The 20,868-nt window shown below is 35.8% G+C and overlaps 1 protein-coding gene across 2 annotated transcripts in view; it reads right to left on the bottom strand.

Annotated features, from left to right (window-relative positions):
- Window positions 1-2,537: 2,537 nt before the first annotated feature.
- Window positions 2,538-20,868, bottom strand: part of sugct (succinyl-CoA:glutarate-CoA transferase) — a 154,727-nt gene continuing 136,396 nt past the window's right edge. For both annotated transcript variants that reach the window (XM_065294740.2, XM_065294742.2), the window contains one exon: window positions 2,538-3,121. In XM_065294740.2, coding sequence (XP_065150812.2) covers window positions 2,958-3,121 — 164 coding nt within the window. In that variant the 3' untranslated portion in view covers window positions 2,538-2,957. The remainder of the gene's footprint in view (window positions 3,122-20,868) is intronic.

Here is a 20,868-nt window from a genome sequence, read left to right as displayed (position 1 = left end):
CAAACTCAAGTCTTAAACTAATTTTATGTCCCACATATTGGTTAACAAAGACAATGATGAAATGTCTACCTGCTGTCATTTCATCAAACTCATGTGCCCAATACCCCACAATGCACCATGGGAGAAATTCACTGATGCTCCGTCCGCCGTGCAGCTGGTTTTCCAATTCTTATCTTCGAATTTCTTTGTTTGTTACTTTTTCCCATCTTTAAAACCACAGGTTCACTTTAGGTCTGCTTAGTTCATTTCATTGCTAGTCGGTTGCTCCGGAAACCATCCGTCGACATAGCAACGGCCTACACATGCAAAACTGGAAGTGACGGCGGCACGGGTCACCTCCCATTGGCTGAGGCAAGAGAGGTGCAACGTGGGACGCAGGGAGGGAGCTAATGTCATGTGCAGCTGGTTGGGCTGGATAACCCGTTTCCTTCTGCGAATGTGTCAGCGGAACACAAACCGAAAACAGGAAAGCACTTCCCAGTGCTCTCTCCGGACTTCATATCCGGGCACCCTGAGATTCCTCACAGAGAAAAATGGCAAACATAAACAAACAATGGTTTCGTGGCGATAGCAGAAGAGATCAAGTTTGGCTATCCTAACCGTCACACCTCCAGCGTTTCATGCAAATCCTCACATTCTGATTTATTCTGTTATTTCCAGCACTCTCGTGGGACACCATTCGAAGACTGCTGACCTTTGCCAAGTTCTGACCTTTTACATTACTGACACGCTCCATGACTATCATTAAGACTTCCAATATAAGTTGGAAAGTCCTCCTCAGCAAACCCTCTGAGAGCTGACATCTGTTGCTTCATAATAATGGTGAGATCAAATCCCAAAATGTCTATGTCAGTAAAAGGTTATTGGTTTGTTAATTGCCCGTTCTAACTAAATGGAGGAACCTCAGGGCCGAGAATGACCTTGCGGAGATCATGATTTGTGCATTGTTTCATTTATGGGACTTATTTGAAAAGGTCTCCAGTGAAATGAACTGGAACAGTATAAACAGATGAGTCATTCAGGAAAACTCTCTTTAACTCTGGATCAAGCTGGAGGGCTTCTCACGATGCCATCAGAAGGGAGCTCAAGTAATCTCCTCGCTTCCAAAACGTCTGTCAAAACACACTGGGTCGTATGACAGAACGTGAACATTAAGAAATATCATTTTTGAAAAATCAAAAGATGTTTTACACATCTCTTTTGCGTTCAGCATCATTGCATTGTTCCGCTATGAGTCTGTGTCCCAAGTCGCTGGAAATTGCAAAGCGGACATGAAAGATTTGGAAGTTATGGATATCAGAAATGGGGCTTATTCCATCGCCACGGCAAAACAACTCAGCTGTGTATTAGTGCAGAGCCAAAAGCTTTGATAGGATTGTGAAATGACCTAGCACCTGCAAGGGAAACACTCAATAAAGTTTTTTCTAGACTAAAATATGAGGCATCTAAAGAAAAGGTGGGTCCCAAATCACATACATGCACTTTTAGTATAATGTAATTTTAAAAGAAGTGCACTCCACATGCCGGACACTTCAAGCACTCAACAGTTGCAATTTTACCGTAGCAAATAAAGGTGGGTCTACCAGGTGCTGTGAGAGTCAAATTTATGGTCATGTTGGACAAAAAAGTACATTTGCATCACATTGCATCACATTGTTTTAAGCATTTGACATCATCCGTCCTCATTTAGGAAACCACTTACATTGTGGTCAATAAAACCTTAGTGTTTGAGATGGGTAAAGCACATGATGCATAGTTTATTAAAACACTCGAAGTTATTCAAGAGATAGAGGGATAGTTCGGCCAAAAATGATATTAAACCCATGATTTACTCACCCCTAAGCTGTCCGAGTTGCATATGTCCATCGTTTTTCAGACAAACACATTTTCGGATATTTTAGAAAATGTTTTAGATCTTTCAGTTGATTAAATGTAATGTTACGGGGTCCACGACCTTCATGTCCAAAAAAAGTGCGTCCATCCTTCACAAATTAAATCCAAACGGCTCCAGGATGATAAACAAAGGTCTTCTGAGGGTAATCCGCGCGGTGTTGTTGTAGAAATATCCATATTTAAAACTTTATTAACGAAAATAACTACCTTCCGGTAGCGCCACCATCTTAGTCGCGTCTGCATTCAAGATGAGCGCTTACGCAGCCTACGGAGGTTTCTCTGCTGGTGCTCTGTGCCCCCGCCCTCCGAATTTGTCATACGTCACTAAGAAAAGTGCGTACACTACGCTAATACTCTCTCCTGAATACAGAGGAGTCTAAGATGGCGGCGCTACCGGAAGGTAGTTATTTACGTTAATAAAGTTTTAAATATGGATATTTCTACAACAACACGGCGCGGATTACCCTCAGAAGACCTTTGTTTATCATCCTGGAGCCGTTTGGATTTAATTTGTGAAGGATGGACGCACTTTTTTTGGACTTGAAGGTCGTGGACCCCGTAACATTACATTTAATCAACTGAAAGATCTAAAACATTTTCTAAAATATCCGAAAATGTGTTTGTCTGAAAAACGATGGACATATGCAACTCGGACAGCTTGGGGGTGAGTAAATCATGGGTTTAATATCATTTTTGGCCGAACTATCCCTATAAACTTATATATACTGTTCATGTCTGCTTGTTATTAAAAGTCGGGTAAATGTGAGCGGCTATTAATCACTCAAACAGTGAAATCATTTGTGTTTATATTACAAACAGCATAAAGTCCAGATGATGCGTAAAAGCAGGTCATTTGGCAGAGGATGTTCTTGTGTGTAAACTGTGTCATTATGTCATTATTTTTGCATTTGCAGTTTCCTCTCTGGTGGACATTCAAATGAAATTAAGCACAAAATTATCACGGCTGAGTCAAAAGGGACTCGTTTTTCTTCACTGGACCTCTGGCTGATGTCTGGAGGGTTGTTCAGAAGTTTTTACCACGGCCTGAGCCATTAAAAGGTCTTTCATTGTACCTCATTCTGAGTGACAACCCGTGAAGCCAGAAGTTGGTTTATAACATCGTCGCTGTATCCCAGGGTGTCTCTGAGAACCTGGACCGTATGCTGGCCAATCACAGGTGGAGGCATTGCCTTGCCGAATTCAAAACTACTAAAACGCACTGCAGGCCCTGTGAAGAAAAAACAACAACAAAAAATATATTATTTATTAAAGGGGACATTTCACAAGATAAAATGTAAAATAAATATTTGGTGTCCCCAGAGTGAAGTTTTAGCTCAAAATACCATATAGATAATTTATAATAGCATGTTAAAATTGTCACTGAAAATACTGATTGCCATAATGGTGGTTTGTTGAAATTGAAACTCAATTGTGCTTTCAATTAATTGTTTTCTTTCTTTCTCTCTGCACTAAATGATTGTGCTGTGATTGGATTGTGCAGATTAAGAGGTGGTATTATTATATTAAGATCCCCTTGTGACATCAAAAGGGGAGCCAAATTTTAATGAGCTATTTTTTCACATGCTTGCAGATAATGGTTTACCAAAACTTAATTACTGGGTTGATCTTTTTCACATTTTCTAGGTGGATATAAGCACTGGGGACCCAATTATAGCAGGTTTATAAAAGGTTTATCTGATGGAATGCAAGCCCCTGTAGAAATGTAAAGGTTTAAAGTGTAAATTTGGTGATGAAGGAAGCTGAAAACACGTTTCAGATACACTTGACTATTCTTAACTTAACGTCCCTAGCTTCAACTCATTTACTTTCATTTTGAAAAGCTTTTTATACTATGCTTAGTGTTGCCTACATTTTTACATTTTTAACCCTTTAACTGGTGCAGCCCTTTTTGAGTTGGGGGGGTGAAAAGGTGATGTACACATTCAAATTATATAAATCTGGCATTTTTTGGTCTAGAAGCCTAATTTTGGTCTTGTTTTAAAGTTTAAAGACACTTTAAAGTTTTTTACGGAAGTGTCAGGAGGTGAAAATATATATATTTTATAGCAGTTTACATTTATTTGTAATAAATAAAAAATAATGCAATATAGTATTATTTTTAATACATAAAATTATCAAAAAACTGAGGTTTGTGTTGGTTTGCTGTGAGGTTTGCTGCATAGTCTTTTCACAAATGAATAAATTACAGTTACTGCATTATTATTACTGCTAAAAGGTTTTAAAAAATATGAAAACTACACTTAGACCTTTCCAGCAATATATAGTTTGTCGTGATAGATTAAAGGATAATTCCGGTATTTAACACTTTGAGTTTCATTTCTGGTTTGTTTTGGATGAACTACAGTGATGGACACAGAAATTTTGACATTGGGTCGTGTCTTGAGTTTTTGACTTGTTTAGAAGCGTCTCTTGACTGCTTCAGAATGGAAGTTAATGGCCATGCACAAACATGTCATTAAAACAACACTTAACGTTCATTTTCAAAACTGTGCTACTCACCAAGTGGTTCGTGGTGTTCGTTGAACACACCACTGAGTTAAAAATGGCCCAATGTTGGGTTGTTTTAACCAATTGCTAGGTTGTTTCAACCCATTGAATAACAATAACCCAGCTTTGGGTCATTTTTAACCCAGTGGTGCAGGGCCTACATAAAACGCTCAAATGCATGAAAGCACAATGGCAACATAATTACAAACATAATTTAAAAGCTTTGTTGTATAACCAAATCTATATATTTGCTAGACAAATAGAAAAAAACCCTCCATTACGGATTGTTTTGGCCAAATGTAACTTTTGTTAAACTGCGAGCTTATCAGAATACAAAAGGATTGCAACATTACATAGACACGTAAGTGTATGATAAAACATCCCTGAAAGCTATTTCCAGCATGAAAAAGCACGAAAACCTTCTTAAATTCTTATGAAATAGGAAAATGCCCTAAATATCCAATTGTGGCATTTACAGAAAGATGATGTCAAAACCGATGACAATTTATTAAATCTAGGTGAGTCACTTCCTTGCACTTCAGATATTGCTATCATTAGACACTATTAGCATACACATCTACCAAATGCTCTTTTCTTTAGCAAGCCTCATTCATTTTATTGAAACTGTGTCTTCTCTCAACAGTAATATAACCAACACTTGATCAGATCAGTGATAAAAATCAAAAAAGTAAAGGCGACTGGACATCCATTAATTGCTTTTATGCGGTAAGGGGATTACACCTACATACTGTGTGCTAATATTGTATGCAGAGCCAGGCTTCACAAAGATCTTCCTTATTGCATTGAACAAATGCTTTCTCCCACACACCTATAGGTCACATTCCCATATAGTGCTGTAGCTAAAAACATCCTATAAATACATTTTGATTTATACATTTGCTTGCTCACATTTATTGCTTTTCCCCCCAAAAATCCAATACAATGCATTTTTAAATAGAGACGTGCATGTTTGCCTATAAGGCGAGGTTTGTCATTTGTTATTAATGGCACTTTGGAAAGCTTCTTCTGCTTCAAACAGACACACAACAGAGGAAAACTGAATGGGTAGTTTGAGTTAGTTAGTCCCTGATGTGACAAAGATAAGCATGCACACAGCCACACAAAGTTTTGTTTATTTTATCTCCCTACGGAAACCTTGAGCTGATAATAATTATGACGTTAAAAATAATGATAATAATAATTTTAATAATAATTATATATATATATATATATATATATATATATATATATATATAAAAATTTTTATTAATATGTATTGTTCTTCTTCTTCTTATTATTATAATATTGCTGTTGTTACTGATATAGCTATTTACTAATTTATGTATTAATATTTATTAATTAGTTATTAATTTTGTATGTACTATTGATATTATTATTATTATTATTATTATTATTACTGTATGTTTTATCGTCATTGTATGGTGTTTTGTGTGGATTCTTCACTTTTGCCTTTCATCATCATCATTATTATTAATAATCACCTAAAAAGCCTTAAATGGCCTAGCACCCTTGTATCTTAGAGAATTACAAGCAGAATACAATCCTGCACGTACACTGCGATTACAAAATTCTGGCCACTTAATTATCCCTAGAATATCAAAAGTGTCTAAAGGTGGTAGATCCTTTTCCTACTTAGCCCCTAAGCTCTGGAATGATTTACCAAATAATGTTTGAGTATCAGACACGGTCGATCAATTTAAATCTAAACTTAAGACATTCTTCTTTAACAAAGCATTCACATAAAATGTCCAGTAAATGTACTTATCCCGCAATAGTTAGTTTGTCTAGAACAAAGCATTCAGATAACTCATCTGGGTAATATACTTATGCCGCAATAGTTAGCCTGTCTGGAACCGAGCTGATTTAAACCGAGAACAAAGCATTCACATAACTCATCTGGGTAATATACTTATGCCGCAATAGTTAGCCTGTCTGGAACCGGGGGTTTTTCATACCCTGGAGAGTCCGCCACCTTTGGCTTAACTTACTACTTTATTGAATACGTTACATAACTACTACGCTCGCTTTTCTATGCTTTTCCTACATCTCTTAATGTAAAACGGCTTTGAAACAATTAACAATTGTGAAAAGCACTATATAAATAAAATTGAATTGAAAATGATCTTACTACAATGATAGCAAATGATAACACAATGGACAATATAACAAATGTAGACAGCTGGTCGTGTTAAGACCTTACAGCAAACTGTACACTTACAAGAAATTTCAAAAAAGCGTACAGAATTTTCTGCAGAAAAATGCAGTAGGAGGGCAACATGAAGATGGGAGTAAAACGTCCAAAAAGGAGGGACAGACAGATCTCAAACATGATTACATGCGTGTGTGTGGTTTCGCAGTCTCAGCAGTTAGATGCAATGCTTTAACCACATCCTCTATCTTCCACTCTCCCCCGCTTCTGATCGGCTGGCCGCAGGCTTTTAATTGCCTCTCGCTTACACATCTGCTTCTCCTCAGCCGTAACCGTGGCGAACTGAGCAGGACGCTCCTCTCCTCCGCAGGCATGGTCCAAGGTCTTCCTCTTATTTTTACCTCAACAAAGCCCGCTGTGTTCTCTCCCCCCATTCTGACTTTAATTCATTCACTGCTCATGGCCTCCACTGCACACTTGACTTGTAAACGCTTCACCAAAGAAAGGGGCCAATTTAACTAAATGCCCGCTTTTGAGTGATACTGTATATTTGAGTGCGCTGGTGCAATGCAGTGGCATGTACGTTTTTGTAAATTAGGCTAATATGATGATGATCGAATGATAAAGAAGAGCATAATATCCAAGAGCAGAGTCAGGTCAGGTGCTTGAATTTTAGTGGTGAAGGGATGCTGTACATTTCTAATATGAAAGATTGGGAATCTGCTGCATCCTTCATAAGGTGCTGAATTTGGGAATTGTTTTGTGTTTGTTGGTGCCGATACTTGAATTTCACATGTTCTGTACTGTATCAGCCACATAAACAACTCAGAATCCATGTCAAAATAAATGTGACTATAATTCGTGAAGCAGCTGAACCCCATGACAGGTTTAAACCCCGTGACAGGTTTAAGCCAGGAGATAAGAACTCGCTAAACAACAGTGAGCAGTTTAAGTGATATCCTACACCTATTTCATTCATTTCTGTCTTAAATCTCTGTGGAAGACAGAATCGAAAGATTACGGCACTGACATGCTAAATATACAATCGTAGTTCTGAGTTAAATTGCTCCTGACGTTTTCCAAGCGATATGGATGCAGGCATCCTGTGGGCCTCTGATTGCATGTAAATATCATCAACCAAGCACGAAGTGCATTTTCCTTCCTGATTGGAAAAAAGATCGAACGCCATTTTTCGGTATTTCCTTGAAGATTCCTCATAGTACTGGAACTTCTTTTTTACGTAGAGCGAATGTCAGTGACAATTGGATTTTGTCGTGGTCATCTCATTTGCATTTCTTTGCAGAGATAACGGTTCCTTGCTTCAAAAAAGACAACCTGTTAAAACTGGATTGTACTGTCCGGTTAAGATTAGTAACACTAATTCATATCTAATCTACACCAATTCATCTGACATATGGGAACAGATAGTTCCAGCTCTAAAATCAGACTGGATAAATCACATTTGTAGCCGATATACATACACCAGTTACCGCAGACATTGGTTGAGTTACCATAATGATCTAAAGTTAGGTTAACTCTTTCCACACAAGCAACACAGACCCTCTGCTTTTTAAACCAACAACAACAAAAAATCATCGTATTTTTATTTGTTCTCTATAAATCACCTTTCAGAATTGGGTAGGTTTCTTCAAAAAATGCAGAAAAGGACCTGTGTTAGAGATCAAGGGCTGGATTCATAAAACATTCTTGGGAAGACAATTCTTATTAACTGCCATTTTTATCTTAAATTATTACAATTTTAAATCCTTGCTGAAAGCTCATCTACTTACTAAGGCTTTTAAATTATCAGGTGGTTAATTTCTACACTGAAAAAAAAACTTATGGACATTGGTTGCACATGATTAAATTAGGGTTTATTAAAATAAAATGAATATGAATTAAAATAGATTTCGTTTTAAGAAAACTTGAATCAATCACGCTGAAATGGTGTACACAATTAAATTATGTAGATCCAACAATATTTTTTTATTGTAGATGTGTATGTGTTTTATGTTTTGCATTTGCTATTTTAATTCGGACTTGAATTTTGAGTCTATTTTAATGTACAGCACTTTGGACAAATTTGGTTGTATTGAAATGTGTTTTTTATATAATAAATACAAATACAAATTCAAGCTTAAGAAAAAAGTTAAGAGTATTTTTTATTCTCAAAAAAGCTTCTTAAATAACATTTTAAAAATTGTTTAATGTCTTAAATCTCAAATGTAAGATATTTTTTTAAGTTAAATTGATTGTTTTTAGTTTATAAAAAAGTTTATTGGCTTACATCAATAATATGTCACGAAACATAAGTACTATTGATAATATTAGCTATCATTTTACTTCCCTTATAATACGTTCATTGTGAAATTACTAACAGCATTCCTCAAAGATGGTTGAGCTAGGGATGCTCATATCAGTTAATTTTCCCGACCGACAACCGTAGCTTCTAAACCAAACATTAATCGTTAACTTATAAGATTTTAATATGAAATTGTCACTGAGTAAAAATACAGTTGAAGGTTGTCTGTGAACTAGTAAAAACAAAACATTTAATTTGAACGTGCAAACAGCAGCGCCAGATCAACAACAGAACCAGGATTCATACATTATCAGATATTCACGCAACATTACCTTATTAAAAACCACGCAATTGGTCCAGAGGATTAATATCCAAAGGGCAGATTATCTCCGTTTCATCTACCACAGTGGTCATTTCTAAAGCAGGACGCTTTTCAGAAAGTTTTGGTTTTGTGTTGTCTTTCTCCGTTTGTGCAAAAAGAGAGATGTTTATTGTTAGGGACAGAGGCCATCAGCGAAGGTAATAATAATAGTAGAAATATGGACTGAAGGAAAAAATTGTCGTTCGCATGAAAGTGTTTTCTTTTAATGGACAAGATAACTTGTCAATGGCAGGAAAATAGTTAATTTCCTTAACATAGGAATGGTTTGTTTATTATTTTTCTTCAGATTCACAATAAAATATTCAAACATAACACGAAACATATCAAATGTAATATATATATAAAATATATCAAGTAACAATAAAAACAATGCAATAAATAAGTTATTGTTGCATTGCGAGTAAAAGCAACCATCACAATTACTATTGCTCATACTGTAAGTATTAAACTTTGGTCATGCGAAACGCTAAGAGAAGCTACAGTTGCTGCCACAGGACAAACATGTTGTTGTCTGAGACAACGTAGGGACGATACGCGCTCTGCAAACATGGTGGCGCAAAATAGCGACTTCAATGTAAGGGGATTATTGTTTTTACATTTACTGTTGTATCCCAAATGCATCTTAGTCTTCACTTCCACAGTATGCAATGGAAGGACAGGAGAGGAAGACAAGAAAAAAGTAAGAGAGATTTAACTTAAATACTCTCGCCTCCTGCAGTGAGAGCCATCAGCCCAACATGAACGTCTTTGTCTTTATTTGAGTGTCTTTGAGCCCATGCAACAAGTAGCACCTCGCACTTCTTTTATTAAAAAATTAAGCTTCTTTTTACTACTCGCTGCATTTTAAATAGGCATGAACGTGAGTGATGAGGAGTAAACGAGAAAAAAATGTGAAGCAGCGTCGGATGAAAGAGGATCATGAGAAACATACGTAAAAGACAGAGTCGGATACCTCATTATAATGCGGTCTGGGAAAAAGTGCCTGGAATTCACAATGACTGGCAAGTAATGTAAGAGATGTGTTGCTTTTGTTCACCAAGACAGCAAGATGAATCTGGAGATGGTGAAGTTGTTAGTTAGGATCTGATGAGTTCCTTAAAATCTTTGGAAACAGTGAGTCACAGTTGATTCTGGTACAAAAAACAAAGCGAAACCTCTTTTTTTCCTTGGGCTGTGGCGACTTCTGCATGCACCAAATAAGAGAGAATATGGTAAACCAGAATAAAATAGTATAATTAATCATAAAATTATGAAGCCTCTTACTTTCCAAGTTCACTTCCAGTGAAAACTAAAACGCAAAACTTATTTTGGACATAAAACTAAAAAAACTAGCATGCAAAGATCCATGCTCTATTAAATGAATGCTCCTGGTCAATACAAGTTAAGCTCTATTGACAGTTTCTGTGGCATAATGTCGATTACCACATTAAACGAACTGGATGTGCCCCTCATTTAAAAAATTGTGGTTGAACCCACAACTAAAGTACACAGAGCCAGCATTCCAGAGGTTTTCAACAACAGAACTTTGAAACTCTTATTTTTGGTTAAAACGCTCACATAGAGTAAAAATAGTAAAAAAAATTATAATTTTATTGATAAATTTGTCATTTTTCATTATTGAGTTGTCATTCATACATAAACGTGAAATTAAGGGCACAGTCGAATGCACAAGCCTTGCAAAGCATAGTTTGACTTGTATGTGTATGCAAATGCAATAAATGCAATGCATCTCTTGGGCTACATACTCAGTGGTGTGTTTACCATTTTGGGGGCCCTAAGCAAAGTCCAAGGACCTGGGGCCCCAACATTAAAGTTTTTCATTTAAATTGCAAAAATTGTATATAGAATTAAGTTAGACAAACTGGATTTATTTTATTTTGCAATGCTTAATATAACACAAAATTGTTACACTAGGCAAAAAAATTATAATCTTGGTTTAAAAATACAAATAGTGCCCATTATCTTATTCAAAATGATACAGAATCATTCTCTGTAAAAAACTGTCTTGGTTTTACCATAAGCCAGTGGTTCCCAAACTTTTTCCAACTGCCCCCCCTTCTACAAATAAATATTTTAAAGCCCCTCTCTGATATATCCTTTGCTTGCAATTCCCCAAAGGATGTTTTTAATACGATGTAATTAATACAGTACTGCAACTTCAGTCTGTGATCTTACAAAATAAACTAAAGAAAAAAGGAAAAGGATTAGATTACATTTCAGACTGATCTAACAAACACAGCAAACATTGTTGTAAGTTGGTTATTGCCTGAAATTATAAAATGAATCATTTTTATATTACAGAAACAAACTAACTGTGAGATACAACAAGCATATAGACTAGACATACACTAAAGATAAAATTTTGATGACATTGATAAGAGAAAATATGATTTATGCATTTATGCGTGATTTAAACATCTGTGTGGTGTCTTCATAGCCTATCATATTTCTACCTGTATTTCACGACGAGTGTCACTAATCAAACCAAACCACCAATCACAGATGTGAAGCTCAAAGTCTCAAAAGTCAACTTGACAATCGAGTGAATGTTGTGCAGTTGCGAGAGCAAAGAGAGAGTCAAGCGAACGCTCATCCCAGCATCCCAGTGTGACTGCATTTGTATGTGCTGAGCAGAGGTGCGTTTTCGCATGGAGCCTTTTTCGCCCGTAAACTAGCCTATATATTTCCACCCCCACCCCCCTGCACAAGGATGTTTTTCCATTCGCAAATATTATTCTGCGTGCATACTTGCACATCTCTCGCTCGCGCGTTCTTTATTTGTGTCTGAATTAACGCAACATACTTTCGAAGCTATGCTTACCAAGCCATCCCCGTTTAATAACTCTGTGCCCCCCAGTTGGGAAACCAACCACTGATTTAAGCAAGAGTCTTCTTTTTGTCTGTTTGATTTTTTCTATGTATCTGGGCCGCAATCATTAAATAAGAAATCATTAAATAAGAAATCATTAAATAAGAAATCATTAAATAAGTTAAACACTTGTTGCCCGTGGGGCCCCACACTATTGCGTGGTGGGTAAATGTGCCACTGTACATAATACATTCTTCTGTACAGTACACTCGCACTGTTTTCATGACACAAAATGGACCATACTTTGGCCTTAGGTTTACTTTTAGTATTAATTAAAAAATAACAGTTTTTCAGGGTTTTCAAGACTTTAAAACTGATCCATTTTGACATGACTTGGTTAGTACAGATCCATTTTTTTCGCAGCTCAGGAAAAAAACTTTTCAGCAGTGCAAAAAGTCACAGGTCCTATTCAGAGTGCATACAGATTAAATGTAAAAAGTTTGTAAAAATAGTTAAACTACAAAGTAAGTTATCTATTTAAAATGACATTATACTCAGGGCTTTGAATCAGATTTGTTTTCCAATTGGTTCGTTCCGAACAGAAACAGTATTTTACCGTTTCTGGTTCAACCCTAAAATTGACATCGGTTAGAACAAAAAACAAAGTTCCTGAACCTGTAAATAATGTTCCATGTCAGCTGTGGGACATATAAATAAGTAGGCTGATCATTAGGACATTAAACTTAAATTATTAGTCTACATAATTTTCCTCAAGTCTCTATATTCATCAAAAATTAATTAAGGCTACATTATGTAAGCGGCAAAACTGTAATTCTGACATGCCCATTTGTTTCAGCATTATGCATGAATTAAGACAAGGACAATTTCTGCCATGTCGTTTATTGGCAAACAACTTAAAAAAAATGTTTTTATTAGAAAAAGAATACTGTGGTTTGCTTTCTTTTTGAAACGCGTCTTTCCGTGTATGCACTTTTGAGTGCACTTAAACACGGCACACACACAGACGGAGGACGAATTCCAAACGGCGCTTCGGGAAGAAGATGCAGCATAAACAGTTGCTCCACATAAAGTAAAAATTGCGTAGGTTTTTAGTGCTTTATTCACCAAATGTATTTTAATGGAATACAGAATGAGACACAGTAGCGCAACTCTCTCTCAAGTTAATAAATCAAGAGTTCTGATCTTTGAAGGGCATAGGGAGAATCACGTTTGATTTTGACCGGACACATTCAACTGCATATGCGTCTGTGCATACAGAAAATTTTTCACTTTTGCGCCTTTTTGCGGTTAAATTGTTTAAAATCACTTAAGTGTTAAAAGTAAGCCTTTGATACACATGCAAATGATCAACTTTCACCATATTTAAATTTGCGTATTAATTTGCGAATCACATGCGAGCTGAACCGCGATCCGTTACACCACTAATTAGTATTAAAAAACAATCATCTTGAGATACTTGGTAGCCTACAATATTTCCCTCTTATGATTGAGCTTTAGAGACTTGGGCTTGAGTAGGCTACTTGCTGATGGCAAGCTTCTCATTTCTCTGATAACTCAACGACGACCGGAAGTAAACTTCACCAAGTCATATTGCACAGAAATCTTGTCAAAAAATGAAAAAGAAAATAACGGTATTAACCGGTTACTATTATTTTAAATAAACTATTCTGTCCCTGAACATATATATATTTTCCAAAGTTTCTGGTTTCGTTTCTGTTCCTTGCAAAACATCAAAAGTTTCTGGTTTTCGTTCCGTGAACCGGTTCAAAGCCTTGATTATAATACAAATAACGGAATAATTGGTAATGAAGTTTGTTTTAAATGTTTTAAAGGTCCAGTGCGGCAGGGGTGAGACTGCAAATTGCAACCAACAGACGCTACATAGTGGCTACGGGACAAACATGTCATCGTCTGAGACCACGTATGAATGAAAAGTGCACTATTGATTCATTGGACACACGTGCATTGACATGGTTATACTGAACTGTGCAAAATATAACCAGAAACATGTATCTGGAATGTAAATAGTGTCAAGTTAAATTTTTCATGTAGTCTAAAAACTGCACCCTAAAGTGCCACAGAGTCACATCAAACAGTGAAAAGCTGTAAATATGAGCCGCATGGATCAAAAACTTCACCTGTCGATTTATATGACATCTCCGCATGGACCGGAGGAAAGTGCTGAACCCGTCTGGGAATTTGACGTCAGAGGAGATGCACTTCGCCCACGGCCGTACCTTCTCATTCGTAAAATTTCCCCCAGGAACATAATTCTTCATTCAGCCTTAGCTCATAAATGGAGGCTGGGGGTGTTGGTTTTCTGGACTGAAGTGTTTTGTATATGCTCCAATAAGGTTAGAGATGACAGCTTCCAAGACCTGATAAATCACCTCAAGATCACCTCTCATCATTGCAATACAATCTATCCAACCTCACTTAGACAACTGTTAGACAAAATCCACAGATGAGTTTGTAGCACTGTTCACAAGCTTGTTGATATTACTATGTCGTAATTTGCAATAGGTTATTCGGGAGCACTTGCAATGTGTGATATAAGACAAATCTGTCTTTGTCCTTTAGAGAGTTTTGAATTCATCCTGTGAATCACACAGCAACTTTAAGACATTCCATAATGTCCTAAACAGGTGCTTTTACACAGGCTATTGAAGACTTGAAGTATTGGCTATAACATTTAAAGGGTCATGAAATACTAAAAAACATTTTCTGAGATGCTAACAGAGAAGACAATGTTAGCATCCATTAAGGGGGGGGGGGGGTCCTAAAGCAATTTCATGTACTGTGACGTATTACCACTGTTTATGAGTAAGATTCCTCATGCTAAATAGAGGCAAAGTTTTAAAACCAGTAGGATGTGTGACGGGGTATTTCTGTGCTGAATGCACTTCGCCAGAGTTCGTAAAAAGTTTCTGTTTTCTCTGAACATGAAAGATTCATTCGTAGCGATCTTGTTTATTTCTTTTAAGAGCAAATTCAGTGCATGAAGTACAATGGAAGTCCTTATATGGGCACTTTAACCAGAATAGCGCACACACACCAACCAAGAGCTGACATAAAATCAGCGTCACCAAAGAAGTGTGTTGTTGTTTGTGAAGGAAATTAAAAGCTTGTTTATCATAAAAATCATAAAAATGCTGGCGCTGGCTGGCAACTTTTTTAAAAACACTGGCGCTTTATTTAAAAAAAAAAAAACACTACAAAATGAGACGCAGCAAATATTATACAGAAACCCATTTGAAAGGAATTTAAAATGAAGTCAAAAGTTTTTTTTTTTTTTGCTCAAGATATCACATAAATGGTTCTTGAAAAAGTTTACCAAGTGTTTTGAAGAATCAAAAGTATAACAAATTACTTTGTTGACAGACTATTGTTCAAAGTGTTTATCAAATGTTTACTATTAAAAAGTGATATTCACAAAATTTACATTTTACAAATATTATTTGCTTACTGTGGATTATTTGTACACAAAGTCCACCCTCCTTTTTCCTCAAGAAGAGTTTGATCACTCTTTTGTCCAGTTGTTTTTCTGACATAAGTTTTAATTCGTTGTAGGGTTGAGAATGTCTGTTCGACTGAAGTGGACACAGGAATAATCACCACCAAACATGTCAACACGTACAGCTGTCACATGATATTACACAAATCAAGGATTTCAACAGGATTTTTTCCTTAAAAATCATGGCATACATTACAGTCAGTTTTGTTTATATCATGGACAGATTGTATAGTGTTCCGTGACTCTGCATTAAGCTGCGCTGTATGCAATGTTTTTTTCCAGTATGTTTGAAAATGCTTCACTCTAAAAATGTCTGGGTTATTTTTTACCCATAATGGGTAAATATTGGACAGAACACCGCTGGGTTGAAATTGACCCAAGGTTGTTTTAACCCAACTGCTGGGTTATTATACCCCATGGTTGCATAACATCAACCCAACATTGGGTCATTTTAACCCAGCACAGGGTAATTTTTAACCCAGCATGTGTCCAATATTTACCCATTATGGGTCAAAAATAACCCATCCATTTTTAGAGTGTGGGTGTCAATCCAATAAAATGACACAGAAATGGTTACATCATTGTAAGCCTGCTAGATGGCCCCTGGCGCCTGCACTGTTCGTTCTGAAGGCCTAGGCAGATATCTGCTGGCTGAAATATGATTGGATAAATGCTTTATCATAACTATACACTATTGGAATCAGTGCAAAAAATCAGTGAAAAGCTATAAAATGAAGATAATAGAGTGTATTATAGGATTCATTTAATACACATTCATAGAAAAATATTAAGGGTGCACCGATATATCGGCCGATGATGCTTGCATTCTTCAAACCTTTTCAGGTATTTTCATGATAATAAACAATATGTATAATAATTATGTTTGACAAGTGTTGCTTTTTCACATGCATGTTATAAACGACTCAAACTAACAGTGATTTCAGATCGATAAGGACTTACTGATTAAAAGCCGTAGTACATTAAATAGCTGTGAATAATATCACCTGTGCTATTCAGAATAGTTATCGGCCACGCATTATTAGTGTATATCGGCATTTATCGGTGCACCCCTAAAAAATATATTGAAATAAATCAGTGATTCAGATAGTGTTTAGGCCAGCAGAGAGTGCTTTGCTGGCCCTGATGGCCCACCACTGATTTCAGACAAGTATTATAAGTAGGAATCACGATTAATCGTCCCAGCCCTACATAAAGGGTGACCAATAGTAATAATTAAAAAAGCCAAAATATCTAGATACATGGTTTCTGTTTGGACAGTGATAATATGCACATTACATGTGATAAAACATGAATAGCTCTTGGGAATGTTTAACTGTAGACAATGTAAACAAGCACTGTGAATAACTGAAATTCAGTATAATATAAAAAAGTTAAGTGATTCATTGTGCTCAGTTTTATTGAGCTAATTTTCATCACTCAGTACACAGAAACATGACGATTCACAAAAATCCTTCTACATCAGAACACACAGTATTTTCACACTTCAGAAAGTTTGGATGTAGTGTGGCTTACAGTTCTCTGGGTTTGACAGCTAAGGAACACAGCATGCGCATCTGCATGAACGTGTTCCTGCAGAATGCACGGACAATCACATAATGTTCTAGAAAACGGAAAAAAAGTCAATGTTGTTATATTATTATGGAACACATCAATCCCGCTAGCGTCAGAAAAAGAACAAGTCTTTCCGTATTGAGGGAACGTAATGGGGTGAGCCAGTTCGCTGAAAGCTCTATAAAAGTTGCCAAAAAAGATGCCAAAAAACTATAAGAACATTTGCACTGATTATACAATCAGAAAGGTTTAATTGCTCATGACTCTTACTCATTCTGCAGCTCTTATTTGTTATATCTGCCACTGAATTGCTTAGCCTAATTAAAGGGGCTATGTCACAAGATGTTTTAAAGATGTAAAATAAATCTTTGGTGTCCCTAGAGTACACATGTGAAATTTTAGCTCAAAATACCATATAGATAACTTTTTATAACATGTTAAAATTGACACTTTGTAGGTGCGAACAAAAATGTGGCGTTTTTGGTGTGTCCTTTAACTCTTTCACCGCCAGCGTTTTTAAAAATGGTTGCCAGCCAGCGCCAGCATTTTTCATGATTTTCACCAAAGTTTAATGCCTTCCAGAAAATGTTCTTCTTTAAATATATAAACATACAATATACCAAATGAAAGAACAGACCCTCTGCTTTCAAACAAAAAAAACTGTTCCATCCTACCTTTAGTGGTTCTTTTGTAATCAGCTTTTGAATATGGGTAGGTTTTTGCAAAAACACCATATTTTGAGCAAAAAGCAGAGATAATTCAATTTTTATGACGGACTTTTCATAGAGATCCCATTCAGAGCGATCTTTAAAACAGACACGGACATGCAGCAGCTTGCCATAGGGCAATACTTCCGGTTTTAAAAAGTTGCGGTATTGCGGAAAGACGGAAAATCTCGTCATTGGCGGGGAAGCGTTTTCTCTTAATTGACGAGATATCTCGTCAATGGCGGGGAAAGAGTTAAAATGCAAATGAGCAGATGAATGATCGCAATGATGGTGGTTTGTTGCAATTGAAACTCAATTGTGCTGTAAACTATTTTCTCTCTCTCTCTTTCTCTCTGCACTAAATAGCTGTGCCGTGGTTGGTTAGTGCAGATTAAGGGGCTGTTTTATTATAATATGATCTCCTTATTACATCATAAGGAGAGCCAAATTTCAATGACCTATTTTTCACGTGCTTGCGGAGATTGGTTTACTAAAACTAAGTTACTGGTTTGATCTTTTTTACATTTTCTAGGTTAATAAAAGCACTGAGAACCCAATCATAGCACTTAAACATGGAAAAAGTCAGATTTTTATGCCATGGCCCCTTTAAGGTAACGGGAACATTATTCTTCGCCCTATATCATGGGTCTTTAATGGGGGTCTGGGAAACTTTGAGGGGGCTCCAAATATTGAAAATAATATTTTGGAAAAATTAAATTAGGTTTCAAACAAAAAATCCATTAATAGGTTAATAATAAAAACTTAAAACGAAGATCATTACATTCCCACAATAAAATCTATTCATTGAATTAAAATGTTATGTAGTATACCAAAATTATTATTTTTATATCATACTAACATAACCATCATAACAAAGTATGTGTTATTAATAATAATACATCCAGTCTTAAATTGATGTAAATAAATTGGGGGTCCCTGCTTCTTCTCTCAATCCCTTAAGGGGTCCTTGGTCTGAAAAAGGTTAAAGACCATTGCACTGTACCTTTCAAACCAAATCATAAAAAAATTCACTTTAGTTTCTTAAATGGGTCATTCTAAAGAAAAGGTGGAATTCGGGTGATGGAAATCTGCTTAAATGAACTTCTTTCAACATACCCAAAACTTCTTTAATAGCATTAATTAACTTGTCAAATCTATGAATCCGCAATACGGGGAGCTTAATCTATTTTTAACTTTTTAATACATTTTAATAAAGCATCCATGAGTCATTTATTTGTCATTGGTGTTACCTGTGATTTAAACAACATTAATGTTGATACTATTTTTTTTCTCATTCCAGCTTGTGTACTTAGTTAAAGGTTGAGTAGAGGAATGATAACAGCAAGAAAAGTAATTGATTATTAATATTTGTTTATTTAAATTCTTCATCTTTACCCAGCATTGTATGAAATTATTTGATTCTCAGTTTGACGTTTTTCTTTAAAATATTCATAAATATTCAACCAAAAAGGCTTTGATGCAAAGACGGAAATATCAACAATGTCTTACATCCCATCAACAACAAAATATTACTTGAAAGTACAAGAAAATACATTCATAACACCAAAACTTGATTTAACACCAATGACACAATGTAACACCAATGACAAAATTTGAATATAATAATAGATAATGAATATGATAAAACTTATAAACTTTCATAACATTTTATGTTGGTCAGCTAAAGGAATAGTGCTTAGGAAGTACTCATTAAGTAACACCAATGTGGGTAACACCAATGACGGTAACACCAATGACAATTTACAGATAAAAACTAATATTTTAACAAAATGGCTGCCATGTGCTATTTCATTAGAGATGTAACAATCACATACTGACAGTATTCAGTATAATGTATTTTTATGTAAAGATCTTAACACTCCCAGATATAAAAAAAGAGTAACACTAATGACATCCAAAAAATCTTATCTCAAAATTCTTAGATATATCATGATATTTTAGACAAATAAGGTAAGACATCTCACAAACCTATTATCCTTCCTCCACTGCACTTCTTTCACTGACCTCTTGACCCATGAAAAACTTCAAAGAGCTGATGCATTGTTTCAAAATAAAAGTGCTTTGGGTAGGGTTACACCAATGACATAAATTTGGTGGACAAATATTTATTTGATATTATTCATATTAATAGTGTATTTTTACCATTTCAGTGTTGTAGTAAATTCATACAGGGTTAAAGGTAAATGTAAATTAGATTTTTTTTATAAAAAATATGGTTTTAAATAATAACTACACAGTTCAACTTCCATGTATGATCAAAGGGACAGGGCAATTTTTTAAGTTTAAAAAAAGGAAGAAAGAAAATGAAATAAAAAAAACTCTCTCATTATTTTAAGAACATTCTATATTTATTAAATATATATATCATTATGGGATTATTGGGTCAAATTAAATGATTGAGGAGTTCGCAAAAGCAAGGGACAAGCATTTCCACCTTTTTTTGTAGAATGACCCAAATCTGCAGTGGACATCACAGAAAGGCTAACAAGAAGCTTCTGCCAAATGCCTTTCAATTAAATAAAGTGGAAGTGCTTCACAAACTGTTCAACACGGCAGTTAATGAGGCAGATTCTTGCAGTCGACAGCACAAAAACATCCAGCGAGCTTCTATGTGTTTCAAACTGTTGGACAGTGTTGTCATAAGCACACTATTTTCATTTCATGGTCATTAGTTAATTTGGTGCTTAGGTAACCTAATAAACCTTTTGCTGGATAAACCTTTGTTTTCGTAAAAGCCATTTTGGACTTATTCAACTCCAGTGTGTGCACTCCTGACATCATTACATAATACTCGCTTGCTATCTACCCCGGCTAATGGCCAATTTTGTGCCTTTGTTGTGTGAATCTCCTTTTTTGGTGAACTTTAAATGGGAAAGGAAATCAAATAGGGTGTTGTGGGAATAAAGAGCAAATCAAGCACAGAACTGAACAGTCATGCTCTGTTGTATCTGCTGCAAGATGCTTCATCA

This window comes from Paramisgurnus dabryanus, chromosome 22 (genome assembly GCF_030506205.2).
Source record: "Paramisgurnus dabryanus chromosome 22, PD_genome_1.1, whole genome shotgun sequence".
Taxonomy (NCBI): Eukaryota; Metazoa; Chordata; class Actinopteri; order Cypriniformes; family Cobitidae; genus Paramisgurnus; species Paramisgurnus dabryanus.
The sequence above is the reverse complement of the archived record's forward strand: the minus strand, read 5'-3'. Positions and strand labels throughout refer to the sequence as shown.